This window comes from Girardinichthys multiradiatus, chromosome 4, assembly GCF_021462225.1.
Source record: "Girardinichthys multiradiatus isolate DD_20200921_A chromosome 4, DD_fGirMul_XY1, whole genome shotgun sequence".
Taxonomy (NCBI): Eukaryota; Metazoa; Chordata; class Actinopteri; order Cyprinodontiformes; family Goodeidae; genus Girardinichthys; species Girardinichthys multiradiatus.
The window spans coordinates 17,239,164-17,257,783 of record NC_061797.1 but is presented as its reverse complement, the minus strand read 5'-3'; the positions used below and the strand labels follow the sequence as shown (position 1 = coordinate 17,257,783).

Below are 18,620 nucleotides of genomic sequence, written 5' to 3'. Positions count from 1 at the left end.
CAGTTTTATTTTGTAAAGCTACTTTACGTATTTCAGTGGCTTTTACTTTTTAACCCCGTTTTTCATTTTAAGCTCTTTTTATTTCATGTTCTTATATTCAAATGAGGGGGCGGAGTTTGATCTGCTGGGGCGGCGCTGGGACAGCAGGGCCGAGCTCCATTCGTGGCTGTGGCCGCCCCAGCAGATCAAACCCCGCCCCCTCATTTGAATATAAAAACATGAAATAAAAAGAGCTTAAAATGAAAAACGGGGTTAAAAAGTAAAAGCCACTGAAATTCTTAAAGTAGCTTTACAAAATAAAAGTGTCACAAAATAAAACTGCATTATGAAATAAATAAATCTTTAAGTAAATTAAATAAATTTTGAAATGAATGAAATAAAATAAGATGAAATTTTCTTTTAACATAATTGTTTTAGTTCATGGGGATATTTATTTATTTCATAGAATATTTATTAATAATTTATCAATAGCAGCATTAATGTATTTATTTAATTTTGAATGAAACGGCTCTCCATAACTTATGTTCACATTGAGTGTGAACAAATAATGGTATTTCCTCATAACCCTGTCCTGTCTGGGCATTGTTTAATAACCTTTGAGTTTAATTGAATAAAGTACTCCACTCCTCAAACAAAATTTCATTATAGTTGATATTAGTCAATGCTGTAACAAAGGATCTGTTTCATTTTTAATTTCCATTTACATTTTGTTGCAGGCTTTATTATTTTACTTTAGGTCATTATTTTATTATTTGAAAAAATACCTACCTGCATTTAAGCAATTGGGAAAGTACTGAAAACAGTAATAAGAAGGTTAAATCTGGCAAGTGTTTCAATCCTACCTGATACAAACAGTAGCTTTCCTGTCTTCACCTCATTAGTGGGATAAGGAATGAAAAATGTCACAGTCATGTTTTAAAATAACAGTTTAGAAGGAAAGATAAAAACATTAGATTGCTCAGCAGAGATTAAACCATAATCCCCCAAAGCATCTTTGGGACATCCTAAAAATGTTATGGGAAAGTTTGAATGCTGCAAAATCAATAAATCCTGGAAAAACATAATTATTAATTCACCAGATACCATCATGGCTTTAAAGTGTTTATGTAGAAGCTGCAGGCAAGAAAATAAGGCATCAGACAAAATAACTTACCTAAACAATATTTTAATGATGTTAATCATCAGTCCATATAGTTTGAGAGTTAACATGATTATGAGAAACAGCCTCCAACAATGTTACAAGTGAAGTACAGTCAGAAGGAGATGGTTTTAAATATCCATAGAAAGACAACACACTCAAAAAAGAATTACTTCATCAAACCGTTTTTTTTTCTCTCCTTTTTTTGTTTCACATTTTACAAGACTTTTACTGGTACTGTATTTACATAGTGCAAAAAAAAGAAAAACACATTAGCTTTCAATTACCACATCAAACACTTTGACGGAAGTCATTACGCACACACTCACTCAGCGTACCTTTAATTAAACCAGAAATACTTTCATTAATTTAAAGCATGAAGTATATGGCCTCACACACTGGTCATTTACACCTCTAATAGTCTGATTCATTTATCAAATACCAATATCAAATTGGATTCCAACTGTTTACATGTTCAAAGTATTAAATGGCTTAAAAACGGGATGATTGTGTTTTTTAATAAAACTCAATCTTTTTTTTTTCCTTTTACACATGTATTTACAAGAATATGAATTTGTGTTAGACTGGTAACTTCTCATCTTCACTGATGAGTGTAGTTGGGCGCCTTTGAAAAAAACCCCCCAAAAAAACAAAACCCGCTTATCAAATCTAGAAGAGCTCCACGATGATTCCTTTCAGGTCTTAACAGAAAGTGATATTTGGGGATTTATTAAACGTTACAGTTACCAGTAAACACTTGCCTGCTTCTCTGGATCTTAATTCTTAAACGGCTAAAACATACATTTCAGAGAAAGAAGGTAAAGCTGGCCTTTATTTCCCCAAAACACTTGTAAAATGCATTTCTAAATGTGAAACAAATCTCAGTGTTTATCATACAAGATGTGTGTGGATACTCACTTTCCATTGGGGGAAAAAAAAAAAAACACTGCAGAAAACAAATAAGGAGCATGTCCTTTTTCTTTATGAAGCACAGATCAGGGATTTTACATTTCCAATTCATTGGAAAACCTCTAATACTTTCACAAGGCAAGATCAATAAGACAGACCATTAAATGCTTTAGTAAAACCACCAAGACGAGGTTATATTCATTAATCGTATTTTCCTTCTTAGAAGTAAAGTTATTCAAATCATCTAGATACAGGATGAGACACTCATTGTTTAGACATTAAGAACACTCTGTGGAGACTGATGGATGGGAGCTGTTTTGGTTCAAACACAAAACCCCTGACACTTTAAAAGCAAATGACACAAACCGAGTAGTTAATAAATGCAAGTCTCTCCCTCTGTTAAACAAAAATAAAAGAATGAACGCAACAAAAGAAAATCATATATATAAAGTCAATAAACAGCAAAGTAAATCTAAAGCATGACTCTGTAAAGCAAACACATACACAGACAAATACAAGCAGAGCTGTAAACCTTCAGAGCTCTGGTTGAAGAAATATTCCCAAACTCCAGATCACTCATCACTTGCTCCCAGAAAAAAAGTCTCTAAAAAGAGTTCAGCTTCAGAGGTGTATGAAAAACAAATCCAGTTTCCCTCTGGATTCAAGTGTTGCAGGTTCTGGGGTGAGGAAGTGAGGGCATCCTTGTAGTGTTAGGAGTTGTTTGGTCTGTAAGCTGGTCAGATTTTCTACAATGAGTGTGAATGTTGGTCAAGTGGTTGATTCCTGAGATAATGCCTAGTGTCAGGGGTCAGACACAGAGGACAAATAGGGATGAAGAGGTACGAGGGGAGCGACAGAGGACAAAAATAATCAGTGCATGTAGAGAGAAAACAGTGGAGTGGCTTCAGACTGTGGATTTTTTAGCTTCCACTTGTGCTTTTTCCTCCATGTTCGGCTCTGTGATGTCTGCTGAGTCCAGATCATCCTCATCGCCGCTCTGCTCCCTGTCCTCTTCATCCTCTTCCTCCTCCTCCTCTGTACTTTCTTGGCTTTTTCCAAGGTTCAGGTTTTCCAGGGTCTTCGACACCCAGGAATCAATGCGACTGCTCAGAGTGGGTACTTCGACAGAAATAGGTTCAGGAGTATAGTCTTCCTCCTCCTCATCCTCTTCCTCTGCCTCTTCCAACATCCCCGGCACCAGGGTTGAAGTGGTGGAAGTGATGGAGGAGGTCAGTGGCCCCCTGCAGCTCCCATCCAACGAGCCCGTCTCTGTGCTTTGAGAAGCCAGCTCGAGCCGGTCGTCAGCTCGGACTTCATCTCTGTCCGCGGTACCTTGCATCGCGGGGCCTACCCTGGGCTGAGGAGCTGTGGAGCTGGGAGGGACGCTGCTGTTGGTGGTGCTGGTGGCGGCTGCTGCTGGCGTTTCACTATTATTATTCTGGAAGGCTGTAGAAGCTGTAGGGCGACTTGGCTCCGTCTCTACAGGCTCCAGCGCATCTGAGGATTCCACCATACTCCTCCAATTCGTCTCTGAAGGGAAAAATTAATGTATTAGTTCAATATTTAGAGTTACAAATAAACCCCACAATTAAAACTGTAAAGGTGTTGATTGCTAAAGTAACTGTTCGACATTTTTGGATAACTGCATAGTTTTTTTTTCCATTTGTGGGAAATAAATAAATAAAATCTGCACCTAGATGCGATTTAAATTAAAGATGCTGTAGTAACTGCACTGTACCAGGAGGTGGCGATAAACTCGACATTAACAGCAACAAATTTAAAGTACGATGTTCCTGACCATGTTGAAAACAAGAAGTATTTGACTGCAGGTGTTGTTCTTGGGTCCCACCACTTTCAGTCCTTTACATAAATTCTTCCAACTATGTGCTCTCCTCACCTTAGACACAAGTTTTATTTATGACTCTTAAGATATACATCGCTCATTATGCAAGTTGTAGCACATACACCATGCATGAACCAGGAAGGCCTCCCAAGCCAGAAATCAAACATGAGCTCACCATACTCCTTTTCATTGACCTCTGAGATAGGCTCAGAGAATATTGAGCAGAAAGAGATGGCTGAAGCAGCAGAGTGGTTGCGTGAGTGGCCCATGTGATGTGGGACCTTCTTGTCATTTTTAAGAGCCTCTTCTGCCTGCTCCTGCTCCAGAGCAGACACCATGTCCTTGTAGGCTTTCCTCGCCTGTTCTGTCAGTGACACTAAACGGTTGAAGAGCCCCTGAGAAAGAGGTACAGCAAATGCAAAACTGAGAAAATTGCAAGAAAAACTTTAAGAAATCTGAAGGATTTTAGAAGGATAGCAATGTCCTACCTCAGCCCCAGAATAGTTAAAAATCCCCACAACGCTAACAGGCACCAGCTTGTTAACGCAGCGTCCAAGAGCTTTTCTGCCCAAGGCAAATACAAACGGGATCTCCTGCTCCCTTGCCATGGCAATCACATTGTACAAAGCTTCATCCAAACCACCTGCAACACATAAAACTGTTGGAACCTCAAATTGTCTCATCAACAGGGTGCAAACACATGGTAATAACCCTATTATTAACCCTCTTTATTCAACATCCTAAACATTCTAACACTCACCTTTGGCTTGGATCTTCTCACAGTTGGGAGAAATTATGACACACTTAATCTTATGCAGCTTCATATGCTTGGTGACCTCTCTGAGGCCCATGACCAGTCGACGTTTAGATTTGGCTTTGGTGGGATCCTTCTGGTAGACCCGCTCCTGGAAGCGAACCAGCTCCTGCAGCAGCAGAGTCACGCTTTCATCGATCTCCTTACTCAGTACTTGGTTACAGTACCTTTAGAGGGAAAAAAAGCGGTTATAGGTCGTTGTTACGTTAATGGTAACTATGGCTGCAATGATTCCCCCTATTAGACGATGCTGCCCATGATAATCCTTAGGGATTAAGAATTGATCTCTGAACTTTTTAACAAAACTAACAGCTGTTTTACTTCAAACCGCTGCCTGTGAGGAGAAGCCCCTGGCTGCGCTCTCCAGCGGTAATGCGTATGCGTTGCATACGTCAGTCGTGCTTAGCTCCTTCTGACCTACAGCGTCAAATCCAACATGACGGATAAAGCTATAGCATCTAATGAGCAAAGTTACACAAGTTATTTCATGTTCCCAAGGGCCGAAGTGATCTAAAGCATGAGACTATTTCAAGTTAGGTGACAATAAACTGCAGGTTTCAACACTGTATGGTTTTGTTGCGAGACAAATCAACAAAGCTAAGAAACAAAGCTCCGTGCATGATGGGAGTCTGAAGTGACGACTCCCTGAAGCTACTTATGAGCTGATGACAAAGTTCTTTTTGATCAGCTGAATCTCCTCTGAAGTTAGACAAAGATCCTGTCTGGTTTGCCTTTCAATAAAAACGTGTTTGTCGTACATTTGACTGATTAACTCTATGCCCGTGTGTGATAATTTGCAGTCTTTGTGCAGCCAACCTAGTAAATTATACTTCATCCTGTTTTAATCCCATTTAATTGTAAAAGTAATGTGAACATCTAAGTAAATCAAACTTGAATAAGACAGATTCAAATAATGCAGACATAGAAGTCATTTGGAAGTCACATGGAAATGTCATAGCCTCCATTATTACATTTTAGTGCAAGTGTAATAGAGTTATTTCTTTTTCTTTGGAGCTGCATTTAAAACTGAAATGAGGCATATTTTGGTTTATTTCCAGTTCAAGCCCATCCTATATAATATGCTGAGCACTTGGGTTTGTTTTTATTTGTAAATTGTATAAATAAGGGCTTTTGTTCTATGTATTTCTGTAATGCTCAAATAGACTACATACTTTAAAAGGGTTAATTGTTTGCATTTTATTTTGTGGTATGAAACAAATACAAAAGGTTTACTGTAAAAAAAAAAAAAGAGCCATAATAGCAACCCTCATCAACTGCAAAGAGAAACAATGGTTTTAGACATATAGAAATTAGTTGCTAAAAATGGTTTTAGTCTAAATTGATCTAGACTTCTCTGTTGAACATTCAATAGAGTACAGAACAACAGCATTCAGATGTTGCAAATGCACCTTTTCTATTAGATATGTGTATATTGTACATTGTAAATTGTAAATTTGTATATTCTGTAATGCAAAAACAGAACAAAAGAGCAAAGTGTACCGGAGGCAAATTCCTTGTTTGTCTGTACGAACTTGGCAATAAAGCTGATTCTGATTCTCATACAGCTGCTCAAAACAACCTTAACAGCTAACTGTATACCTTTGGTGCTGCAGTTTACTCCATCAGACTATTTTAAGCCCTATGGTAAAGTACAATACATTAACATATCTGAAATATCTATGAAAAGGTCAACATGGTGTGAGGAACCAGCGTCTGGGCAGCTAGATCTTAGAGGAGGAGCTTTGACTAGAGAGGCCCTCTGGAGACATTAAAAGAAGAAAAGAAACACAGAAAGGGGTGGGTTGGGACAATGGGTCTTTAACTGAAAGCATGGAGGAACAAAGCTGTGTTTGAGACGCCAGGCATCCAGTATAGCCAAGTGGTAGAGATTTGTGCCATACTCTACAATTATTTATTGTACTCTTCCCCCATTAAAACCACGCATTGCTTGTCACAGCCAATGTGTTTTAGGAGTGGGACACTGATTTGCTGAACCACCAAATTTTGTCGCCGCATAGCGAAGACTTCTAGACATCCAAATACCACAGATTGCCAATGACATTTCCACGTGGGGTCGAAGTGAGGGCTTACTCTCTAAAACGTCGGCTGTGGATCTTGGTGATGGCGTTTGAAGCCATCGGGCTGCCGATTCCAGAGCTGGCTGGAGAACCCTGTGACACCGGGGTGATGCTGTAAGGGGAGTTCTGGCTGGCCGGGGAGAGGGACCCGTCGCTGGGCACGCTCAAGCCGTTTTCTGTCAGACAAACCACCAGCAGAAACTGAGTCACAGGTTATTAAACAAAATCTAAGAGAAGGTTGCACATTTGTTTTTTTTTTTTTATAAAAAAAGAACAAAACAAATTGTTTCAACTCTTAAAAACGAATTTCAAAGACCCTAGACGCATATGAAACTTGAATGTATTCAAATATCTTTTGTGTAAACCTTTATCACACTTTCCAAACCAATATAAGTGAAGTTTATGCAAGTTTCATATGGTTCTATAATTATTTGAATTGTGCAAAATGCAAGATCTGTACAAGACACTTGGGAATTATTTGTTATTCAAATTTAAGTCAAGCTCCTTGTTCCTTCTTCTTTAATTTCTTGGATTTTTCCTAGTTGTATGTTTTCCCATGGTGTCAATCGATGCATTAATGTTTCCAGAATTCAGTCGTAGGGAAGTTCCCAACAAGGAAAATCTGTATATTAATAGGCTCACCTTCCTGGGAGGCAGGCTCACGCGACAGATCATCTGTAAACTGGAGGCACTCATCTCCATGCTCCTCATGGCCTGCAGACTCTTGTTCTACACATGACTTTCCTTTCTTCCCCTCACGTTCCTTTAGGATAATCTAGAAAAACCAAAACAGGACAGAAAATCCTGTCATTATATACTTTCAAAAAGAGAAAAAAAACAGTCTTTATTTCTTTCAGCAGCTGTAAGTTATTTGGTTTAATTTGCCAACCTTTTTAAGAGCTGTAGGGCGTTTCACTTTGGGAATTTCTCTCTCCTTCCCCCTCTTCACTCGTGGTGCAGTGGAATCTAAAGCATTGTGTGGGGCCGACATGGCTTGCTGGTGACCCCTCAACATGGACGGCACGTTGGTGGAGCCTGAGCTGTGGAATGGAGTGGTTGTTCCAACTGGAAAGAGAGGGAGATTTAACAAGAAAACTCCACAAGTTATTCTAAAATAAGGATGTTATCTGCAAAATTCCAAGATTAAACTTCATACTGTTCATTGTTCTCCTTTTTTAAAGTATTTTAAATGCATATAGGAGTTAATAAATACCTGTAAAAGACAGTGGCTTTGTATTTGTGAGTTGCCTGGCCTTCATAGCCTGCTGTTGTTTTTCTAAAGCAGCCAGCATGTCTCCCAAGTCAAGCTCAACCAAGGTTTTACTCTTTTTCCCTGCTGCTTTGGTGAATGCTTCCTACAATAGCACATGCGAAACCAATTAAAGGCTACAGAGGGACAAAAACGTAATTGGACATGAAGCGGTGAGGATCAGATGGTTACGTGTGTACCTGTAATTTCTTCTGCTCCATGCTGATTTCAGAATACTCCTGGGCAGTGGCCAGGGCAGCTGCCAGAGCCTTCTTTCTCTGGCTCTTAGCCCTCTTGGGTACAGAGGTAGTAATGGGAATGGGTGTCTGCACAATGTTGATTGGAGAGTTTTCTGGTAGGTCATCCAGCTGTAAACAGATGATCGGATAGACTTTTGTTAATAGGCGGAGATGTTGGACACACCAGGTCCAGCAGTTTACTGAAAACACTGATGTAATAATTGTGGGCTTTTTTGGCACTAGTGGCCTTTATTGAACATTAGTTTGATCGAAAAGAGGGTGAAGAGAGAAGAGGAAGACATGCAGCAAATGGCCTGAGACTGGAAATCAAGCCCTGAACAACAGCGTTGAAGACTATAGCCTCTGCATACGGTGCGCTTGCTCTACCAACTGAGCCAACCAGGCCCTATATTGTGGTCTTTTAAAGATATTATCCAATGGCGTATTTTTTTCCTAACAAATGAATACTAATAAATTAACGCATCTAGAAAAATCTGCAGTCTTATGTGCATTTGGGATGATAACTTTACAAGAGGCAAAAGAAGTGAGCTGATCAGCTGGCATAAGGATTAGAACAACAGGATTTAGCCTAATCTAAATATATATGCAAATTGAGCAAGTGACTTTCACTCTCAATTTGGGTTTGGCGTAATCTCCAACACTGAGCTCTAACGTCTGAGAAATCACATCCAACAATTCTTTTCTTTCAGTGTTTGTCCAAAATATAAAGACAATGTGCGGAGGCTGTTTTGGTAAAGTAGACATTCAGCTGTAAACCTACAGAACTTTAGAAGGATCTTTCGCTCACCAGATTTTTAGGCAGTTTAGGTTGAGAGTGTGTCTGAGCAGATGCGGGTTCAGGTTTACTGCTGCGCTGGACAGGCCCTCCAGCGGCAAGATCTGGAAACTCATCCTCATCCTAGAAAATATGCAGAAATAGTTAAGTGCTCGTGCTGTCATACAATTTACAAAGAAACAGCCTCCTCTAACCTCAAAGTAAAGTGGCTCTGGAGTGAGATCATTGCCGGTGACCGCTGCTGGCTGGATCCTTTGTTCTGACTGGTTGGATGTCATACGTCCCAAATAGCTATTGTGGAAGTCCTAGAAGAAAAAACAGAAATTCAAGTAAACAAAATGATAGGAAAGGACGTATTAAACTACAATGTGCATCGTGGTTATTAAATTTATATGCTGTCTAGAAGTTTTACTTGAGATGAGGTTCTCTGCTCAGGAATCTTCCTCTGATCCGCTCGGTGGTACTGGGCATTTCTGTCCCTCCAGAACTTTGGGGTCGCCTGAGATGCTACATTTACCCAGGTCCCTGCTAGAAAACAACAAAATATGGAAAACTTACATTTAGCAGTGAGGTAACGTTTCTACATTTATTTTAAAAACGGATGTTGGATTAAACTTACCTGTCACCACACCCATTTCTACTCCCTAGAAAAACCGAAAACATGGAATTGTTAAAGATGAAGTATTTACATCTTTACAAACATGAAAATATACTGTCAGGGTGAATGTAATTTTCACTTCCTGCAGGGGTTACAGATGTATGCATCTGATATGATCCCGTGGGTATTAATAGCTATTTTGCAGGATATTTGTTTAAACATCAAACATTTCCATAAAGCTCAGACTTTCACCAATAAATGTCACCAAAAAGGCAATTCTATAACTAATATAGAGTCACTGTAAAGCCAATAGAAAGTTGTGACTGAGAAAAACTTTAAAAGGAAGTTCTGCTGAAGCAGACTCCTATATTGTCTTCCTTTGAGGAGACAAGCTCAAGTTGGGAAAACAACTCTATGTTTTAGCCATCAACTCATTACGAAGCATTGACACTGTGAAGCTAAATTACAATCATGTAATTATTAAAAATGTGCAAATGTTACACATTTCCTCTGACTTTAAAGACGTGTCCTAAAAGAGCAATAACCACACACATCCTCATGCAGCAGCCCCTCTTTTATTTACTTAATTTAATCTGGTATTAATCCAGGAGGATTGTAGTTGTTTTTACATTTGTGCCTCAGAATGTAAAATCCCTAAATATTACAATTGAAACAGTGTTTTACACTTTATAACACATTATGTTCAAAGAAAATATGAGCTAAAGATGAATTTAAACTGACATGATTCCAGTCAAAAGACCGCCTCAACACCCCAGGATGCACTGGTCAGGGTTAAAGGATGGAGGTGAATTTGAACTAATCATACAAGCTCAACATACCATTGGTGTGTTTGTGTTCTCTGGGGTTCGCTGCGTCCCTCCAGCCGCCTGGTTGTGTTTGGGACTACAGTAGCCACTGTCGCTGTCTATGTCCGCCTCACTGGCGCCCTGCTCGTTGTAGCCTTCGGCTGGGTGAGAGGCCCGTCTTCTCTTTGTTCGGTTTTTCCACATCTGTGGACTGACCTGCTCGGCAGTGTAACGCGCCGTCACCTCACCTGGGAAATCTGAAGAGAAGGTCATGGAAACTTGGACTTAAAATGGTATTTGAGGGGGGGGGGGGGGGGGAATCATACAAATATATGTCATAAATGACAGTAAACCTGTATTTTTCACCAACACACATCAATGAAGACCTGGTCGAACCTTACTAATGCTAACTATGATGTATGCTTAGAAATCCCCAAATGAGCAGGTAAACTATTTGCACAGGGTCACTTTCCCAAGAACAGAGTTTAATTAGTGGCATCATGAGCTGCACACATTTCTGTCTCAGACTGGAATCTCAGCATTCCAGTTCTTCAAAACGTTAACCAGAAGCATCATCAATGTCAACAATACCAGTACCAGACACTGCACTTACTGGTATTGTGTCCTTTGCAGCTAACAGGAAGGAGCTTTGGTATGATGTAAAGGAGCAATCTTTTAATAGCTCTGGAATGTGCTCATCTCATGCTAAACTTAACCGATGGAATGAAGATTAGGCCTGGACTGGTATGAGAGTCGCACAGGATGATAACATTCAACAAAAATAATCAACACAAAAATGTATACAGACGATATGACTGCGTTTGTTTAGAAACCGAAAAGCAACAATTATTCCTACTGAAGATACAAAGTCATCACCTAAACAATGAAAGGCAGGAGAATCTGACCCTGTTCTGCCATTCTGCTCGTTATAGACTAACACAGATTAAACAAGCCTTTACCAGATGGTTCACTAGTCGGGTTGTCTCCGTAGAGAGTCAGCCTACAGTCTGCTGCGTAACAAATAAGTTACTTCTAGCTGGCCAACTTTAGATTGAAGACAGTGTTACTTAGTAAATAATATGGGTGGCGCTCCCCTAGCTACCACCTGTTGACTGCCTGTTATTCCAAACAAAACAATTCTCAACAGCTGAAATTGTCTTTCTTCTAACCAAGGGAAATGTGTAACCCTTCCTTCAGCCAGCTGACAGGCAGTGCACAGCAACAGGTGGAGGTGGTGGGAGAGTGACAGCACGGCGCTACTGAAAATCTGGCCACAACGGCATCCTCTTTGGCATCTGATTAAACTAGATTAAACCATAGTAACTATATTTTTAGCTTTGAAACCTTAACCTATTGAAACCCTTACCTTCATACAGGCAACTAAGATTTACAGCAATGTCTCCAAAAGAAAATTAAAAAATAAGCAGTCTGCATTCTGGTATTCAAAACTTATCTTAATTATTGTTGCCTTGTACTTACCAGTCTGTTGTGCTGCATCCACCAACATAACAGTCTTGGTCCGACCATCAGGTGTTAATGTGCGCACCTCCTTCTGCACGGCTACGTTTCTAGTTGGGGGCCGATGACCTCTGGGAGGCTGGCAAACAGCCAAATGCGACTGCTAGAGGAAGACAAACATAGAGACGTTTAGATCTCTGAACAGTGCTATTAGGAAAGGGCCTCCATGTTGTCACAATCCCAGAAAACCCTTTGTTGAAGCTGTGTACCTTGGTAAGAACATTAGATCGGGGCATGCCTCTCCCTCTCTGGCTGGCCATACCATAAGTAGGCCCTAGTGGCAGAGGCCTTTCATTGACATCCGCTGACACAGGACTGACCACTCCAGCTTGCACTGGACCTGCATATGTCCCAGGGAAGGGCTGGTAAAAGCCCATCACAGGAGGACATGGTGCAGGCATGATCTGGTAGTAAGCGTAGTCGTTAGAGACGGGAGGCTGTGGGGAAGACAAGATGGGGTAGGCCAGGTATGGACCTCCAGGGCTGGGGTTAGGCTGCGGCCAGCGCAGCTCCGATCCATTGTACATAGGGTGCTGCCTGTAAAGAAGCAGACGGTTAATCTGTTGAGCTGATATTTGAAACAAAAAAAACAGGATTCACACACTTATTTCTTAAGGATATTATAAAAGCATGAAACAAGATTGTTTTATGCTATTAAATCAACTGTATTACAAATTTTCAAATTAGAAGTTAGAAAGGCTTTAGACCAAGGGTAGAGATGCGTTCCCTAGCTGGTAACAGATGTCTTGATGTCTTTAAAGGAACACAGGTTCTTTGATAGACATTGTTGTTTTCAGTCCAAGAAGAAATAGATGAATTATAAAATCATCCCCCTTCATGCATCAAGAATCAGAATCAGAATCAGAAAAGCTTTATTGCCAAGTACGTTTTTGGACATACAAGGAATTTGTTTTGGCGTAGTCGGTGCAATACAATACAACAGTACAAGGCATATATCCCTAACCTTTATCTGAATTCTATTAAACTCAAAAAGTGCATTAAAGTACATGTTGTTGGTTGATGCCTTCACTGAGCAAAAATGGTGGGAGTTTCTTGTTTTCGTGCATTTAATGGACAGAAGAAAAATATAAGAACTTATATTTGACCTACCGATCCTGGAACAGAGCTGGTCAAGAGTATGTTGGCACTGATTAAAAAACACTGAAAATAATGACACTGTGTTCACTTCTTAGCATTTCCAATTTAGTGCTTTCTCTAAAAACACAGAACTGTTGGAATTAACTCCAAGTCCGTGATAAACTGAACTCCAATTGGTTAACATCCGTGATGCTTTTATGCCTGGTTTGTTACACGTATGCACATAGTACTCGCAAACGCTGATAAGGATCCACATGACATTTCCACAGTCACAGTATACTATAGTGGGCACTTCCTTGCATTCAAATAGTGGGGAAGGAAACAAAGAAACGGATGTGCGCAGGATACAGACGATCACTGCAGACAAAGGAAACTTGACGGTTTATTTTGGTTCAAAATCAACACCACAACTGGTGAAGTTTCCAGTTATAATTAACCCCTGTTGGACAACAGAGGAATCTAAGGGTTCTGACTCAACATGATAAAAGCGTCAGATCATAATCCTGTTCTGAAACACAACATCTGGGACACAATGTTGTCTTTTTATAGCAGCAAACGACTTTTGAGCAGTAGGTATTTAAAGCCCTGTTGATGAGGAGTTGTAGGGTCAGTCATTGTAGGGCTTTAAGAGTTGGAACATTAAATACTAGTCATGAACCACAGGTTCTGGTGCATTCAGCTTGTGGTTAAATGTCTGCCTTAAGAGGTCATTCAAGGCCTATCCCCTCAGTGAAAGCAGCACAGTACCTGTTGGGTTGGTTTTCCTGGACGAAAGGGTAGCAGGTGATGAGATAGCTGGGTATGGGTGCCGTCTCCACCCCTCCGCTGCCTCCTCCTATGCCGACACCCCCTCCTCCGCCACCCGCCTCGCCGGTGAGACTCATGTTGACCAGTGATCCTTCAAAACCTTTCCTCTGTGGGATAAATGGTTCCACTTCAGGTGAAAGCTTCACATCCTGCACAGACAGATAAGCAGCTGTTCCTGTCACACAATGAGCAAAGTCAGGCAGTCACCATCTGAGAAAGAAACAGGCCTCGCTTTTAACAGCAGAGGTCCGCTGAGGTCCGTATGTCAAACTTTATGTCAGTACATTAGCACTAGAGCAGTTATTGCCCTGTCATGATATTTGGCAGTATGGGTTAAACTAATAAACCATGATAAACATGAATATCCAATCTACAGTGCTGTGCAAAGGTCTCAAGTCATCCCTCAGTAGTTGATATTTTACATCCAAGGAGCCTGACTTAAGGGTAAACCTTTAAAACTTCAAGCATTAGATTCCCAGGCTCTCCGGTGGACTTTTAAAGTTCTTTAGACGTTGTTTAGTGACGTCCTTGATGGTGTTTTTGTTATAAGCTAATTAACTGAAGAACTGCTCCATGAATCATTCAAGCATAAAAACATATCCTACTCTAACCATGAACAAGTCAATTTTTATACATATAGGTTGTACTAAATAATATTTTTTTGTACGTAGCGAAGGGCATTATCAAAAAAAAACTTTGGTATAAGAAAGAAATATGTATGAAAAAATGATTTTATGCCCTAAATAGAGTGGATCAAGCAAGTCTTTTCCTGGAATTAAAATGAAGAAGTCAAGGCCGTTGCTCTGTAGTTTACATGTATTTAAGTTTGCAATTTAAAGGAAAAGACTTTTTTCCATAACTTACATAACACTGCATCTCTGAGACCCACGCCTTAGGTTTATAACTTCAGCGTGCCAGGCTAATCAAGGCTATGACCATATTTACTTCTACTTATAAAAAAAATTAGGTAACATGACACAAAGGGCACGATTAGTTTTTTTTCCTCCCAATATGACGCAACGCCTGTTTTTTTCCCCATGACGCATATCTGCCAAATGCTCTAAACAAAGTATACTACAATGAATAACTCAAGTAAACTTTGACAAGAGAAAACTCAGCAGAGCTAAACAGTTTTAGACAATTCTTAGGCCATCAACATCAGTTACCATCTACCTATATTTGGCCAAAAGATTTACATTTGATTAAAAATGCTCTAAAAAAAATTATAATAATAAATGATGTAAGTCTGTGAGTGAATTTCTTTTTTTTTTATCAAATAACAGGATGTTATCTTAACAGAGTACAGCAGAGGTGAACGTTTAAACTGTCTGTGATCAAAAAACATGCTGAATTTGGAAATGTATGTTTAAGTTAAGGTAAAGATCCATATGATTATAAAATACATGTGGAGACTGCAGTTTTAATAATGCTTGCTGTGTATCCACTAAAATAAGAAGGTAATACAGGGTTAAATGTTAACCATGTCATCATTTTTGCCTTCATCTCAGAATAGTGAAACCCTGTTTTAGACTGACAGCTAACTCCAACACACTGCAACGCATCACCTCTGCTGTAAATAATTAATTCCCGCTTACAGCAAGAAGGCAAGAAAAAAAAAATGCCTTCATCTCTTCCAGGCTGAACTACTCTTCTAACATCCTCCTTCCTGGTATCTCAAATAAAAACCTTCGGTCCATTCGGAGCGGTGCTGCCATATTTCTAACAAAAACTAAAAAGCAGGAACACAGTGCTCCAGTCCTCCATTGGTTCCCACTTTCTGCCTGCATCCAATACAACTCCTGCCTCCTCATCTATCAGTGCGGCCACGGAAATGCCCCCAGGTACCTCAGTACATTCTCTCCGTGCAACATCTTCATCACAACTTCAAATCCAGAGAACCAAACTGGGCCTTCTGCACAGCTACTTGAATGCGCTCCCAGAACCCCTCAGAGCACCACAGACTGTAGAGTCCTTCAAAAAAGGACTAACGAACAAAAGCATACTATGAATGCAGTTAATTATAGTTCTTAATCGATTAGAAATCGGAACTGGCAGCTGCCTAAATCAGCAGGTCGAAGCTTTACGACCAGAAATCAGACACAAAATTCTGATTGGTGCATTTCTACATTTTAACCAATGGTAACTGTTAACAATCATTTAACACGTTCCTAAGACCAAATAACAAATTATGAGATGCTGCTATGTTTGCTTTCTGGAATTATTTGAAGCTCTAACAAAATGAATCCAACTAAACTAACTAATCACTACCTTTACCAGCGAGGTTGAACTACCAGCCATTAATCCAGGTTTTAGTAAACTTGGTAGGAACATGATCTGAATATTTTTTGTTTTGTTAATCGGGAGTGGAAAATGGAGCATTTTCTCTCTGAGCACTTCAGTTAATGAAAAGCATTTAAACAGACATTACAAAGTATTTACTTGATCTGGAAAAAAAACTAAAGCAATAGTTTGGACATCTGGGAGCATCACTTACATCTCCTAAGGCCATTGGCTCTACATCATGCTGCCGCTTGTTAAAACTGTAATTTGCCATTTCGCAAAGAAAGAAGAGGTGACAGGGTTCAGCGTACAAAGATGTCCCCTCTCTCTGAAACCGTGGTTGGGGTGGATGAATAGGGTATCAGTGCAGCAACTGGTTGTGGCACAGACAACTATTGTCTCCCACTGTTACTGCTTGTGGGTGGTTTCTTCACTTTCCCTTAGGTGACTCTCATCCCATGCAGTCAAGATAAAATGAAACCTGTTTCACCAGTTCACTCAAAGAGGCCCAAACTACATTTAAAAAGGATTTAGCAAAGCAGTTGGTCTGGTCTTGTACAATCTTAGACTGTTGCTGATAGTGTGCCGTTATAAGATTAGGTTCGAGAGGATAAGGCGGACCCAGTACCACAGGATAAGCTAATTATCCAATAGGCCACTACATGGGCTTCTCATGTTAATTCTGTGAACTGCACTGTGGTAGGGAAGTCGGACCATCAAATGCAGAGGTGATCCAGGGATTCACCTTCTCATTCAGACATTTGCTCGTCTGTGTTAGTGAGAGGGTCGCTGAGAAAAGCTGCGATTGTTAAAAGGACAATGAGGTCAGACCCAGATGTGCATCCGTCGGAGATGACAGAACCAAGCTAAAACAACTGGGCTTCTCCGATCTCACAAGCTTCTGTTTGTCCAAGCATTCATTCTCAAACCAGCAGCTTTTTCTACACACTATGAGAGAGCATCTGACTGTCCTGAAAGTAGGGTGGCCAATGTGTAGGACAGTGGATCTTATCTATTGCATCTCCGTAGAGTTTTTACAGAAACAGAGCTGACACTCATCATGGCATTGTTAGAACAGCTACGTTTTTAGGGCAGGAATAAATATAAAATAAAGTAGATTATTTAATTACGTCCACCACAGCACCTATGAGGCCTGTTGCCTTCTTGTTATCCAGGTTGCATCTTAGATCACTGTACCACCACTTACCATAACAGATTCAAACTCTAGATGTTATTACTCAAGTGTTATTTCAACTCTAACCTTCATGTTTGAACACAGCAGCAGTGGTTACAATGTGTTTACTGTTATCCACTATGTATTTTGTTTATTTCACTCGGGTCAGTTATTTATATAAAACCTGAAACATTTCTGTAATGCAAAGACTCGTCTGACTTGCTGTGAATCGTATGACACTGCTATGTAATCCTTTCAGTGGCTGGTTAACTTTGAACCTCTGCTGGAAAATCCAATCGCAACCAAAGTGAACTTTGTGCCTAGCTGAAAGCTGTGAAGGAATGACAGCCATGCAGAAGAACCGGACATTCCTCTCCTGATGGTCCACGGATGAAACTTCTCCGCCTCTCATGACAACAACGCTGATGCAAACATTCCTCTCTGACTGAAACCGCTCAGAGCTTCATCCGAGGGTAGCCACAAAATATACAAGAAAATATGGCGAGACCCTTTCTACCGATTACACCGAGAGGCAACCGCGTCTTATGACAGCTGAGAAATGAAGTTAGCTTCTGCTAGCCAACAACGCTAACATGTAACCAAGACTGAACAAAACGCAAAGGAATGCGGTTACAATTGTCTCTGATAATGTTTTGACTTTGACTAAAATACCGTCACGGCGGAAAAATAAGATTAAGGCGTTGTGGGGTCGTTAGTTCATGATATTTGTATGTTAGCTTATTTAGCCTGAATCAGAAAAACCCAACAACCCATCGATTGGTTGGTATCGAATGAGATTAAAGTGGCCATTTAAAAACAAAAAGTGACGACATCGTCTGTATTAACGACAATAGACTAGCTGCCTTTTGGACAACTGAAGAAAGTCCAAATTCGGCCTCGATAACTCAAACTAACGTTGCCCCGTTTCTTTCCACGGGCTAAAGCGTTAGCCGAACCCAGCAAAACACACACAATTATACCGTACCTTAATGTCACCAGCGTCCATGTCAGTCACCGACTCCGCCACAGATCGTCATCGATCACAATGTGGACCCTGTCAGGACGGAGCCCATGTTAGTTTCTTCATTGTAAATAATAACCACTAAACCCTAATAACGACTCGTTGTCCACAGGAGCTCCACCGTTAACTGCTGCTGCTGCTGCTGCGTCAGCTGCGAGCGTGTAGCGCTGGCTGGCTACAAAGGGAATACTGCTGTCTGTGAGGAAATGGGAGTGGCTCAGCATCATTTCCCAGCCGGCGACTCAAATAGGG

At 40.4% G+C, this 18,620-nt stretch overlaps 1 protein-coding gene across 4 annotated transcripts; it reads right to left on the bottom strand.

Moving 5' to 3' along the window:
* Positions 1-1,145: 1,145 nt before the first annotated feature.
* Positions 1,146-18,554, bottom strand: secisbp2l (SECIS binding protein 2-like). 4 transcript variants are annotated; one of them, XM_047363541.1, is made up of 18 exons: positions 18,333-18,554; positions 13,834-14,042; positions 12,198-12,525; positions 11,950-12,091; positions 10,504-10,727; positions 9,686-9,710; positions 9,479-9,594; positions 9,261-9,371; positions 9,079-9,189; positions 8,232-8,399; positions 7,996-8,137; positions 7,672-7,847; positions 7,425-7,557; positions 6,796-6,958; positions 4,651-4,871; positions 4,379-4,533; positions 4,066-4,285; positions 1,146-3,577 (listed from the first exon to the last, which is right to left on the bottom strand). In XM_047363541.1, the coding sequence occupies exons 1-18, from the start codon at positions 18,351-18,353 to the stop codon at positions 2,952-2,954; spliced, it is 3,291 nt and encodes a 1,096-aa protein (XP_047219497.1). In that variant the 5' UTR covers positions 18,354-18,554; the 3' UTR covers positions 1,146-2,951. The 4 variants fall into 4 exon arrangements, with proteins under 4 accessions (XP_047219497.1, XP_047219499.1, XP_047219498.1 ...); XM_047363543.1 differs by having other exon boundaries at positions 9,479-9,591; XM_047363542.1 differs by having other exon boundaries at positions 11,950-12,088.
* Positions 18,555-18,620: the final 66 nt, after the last annotated feature.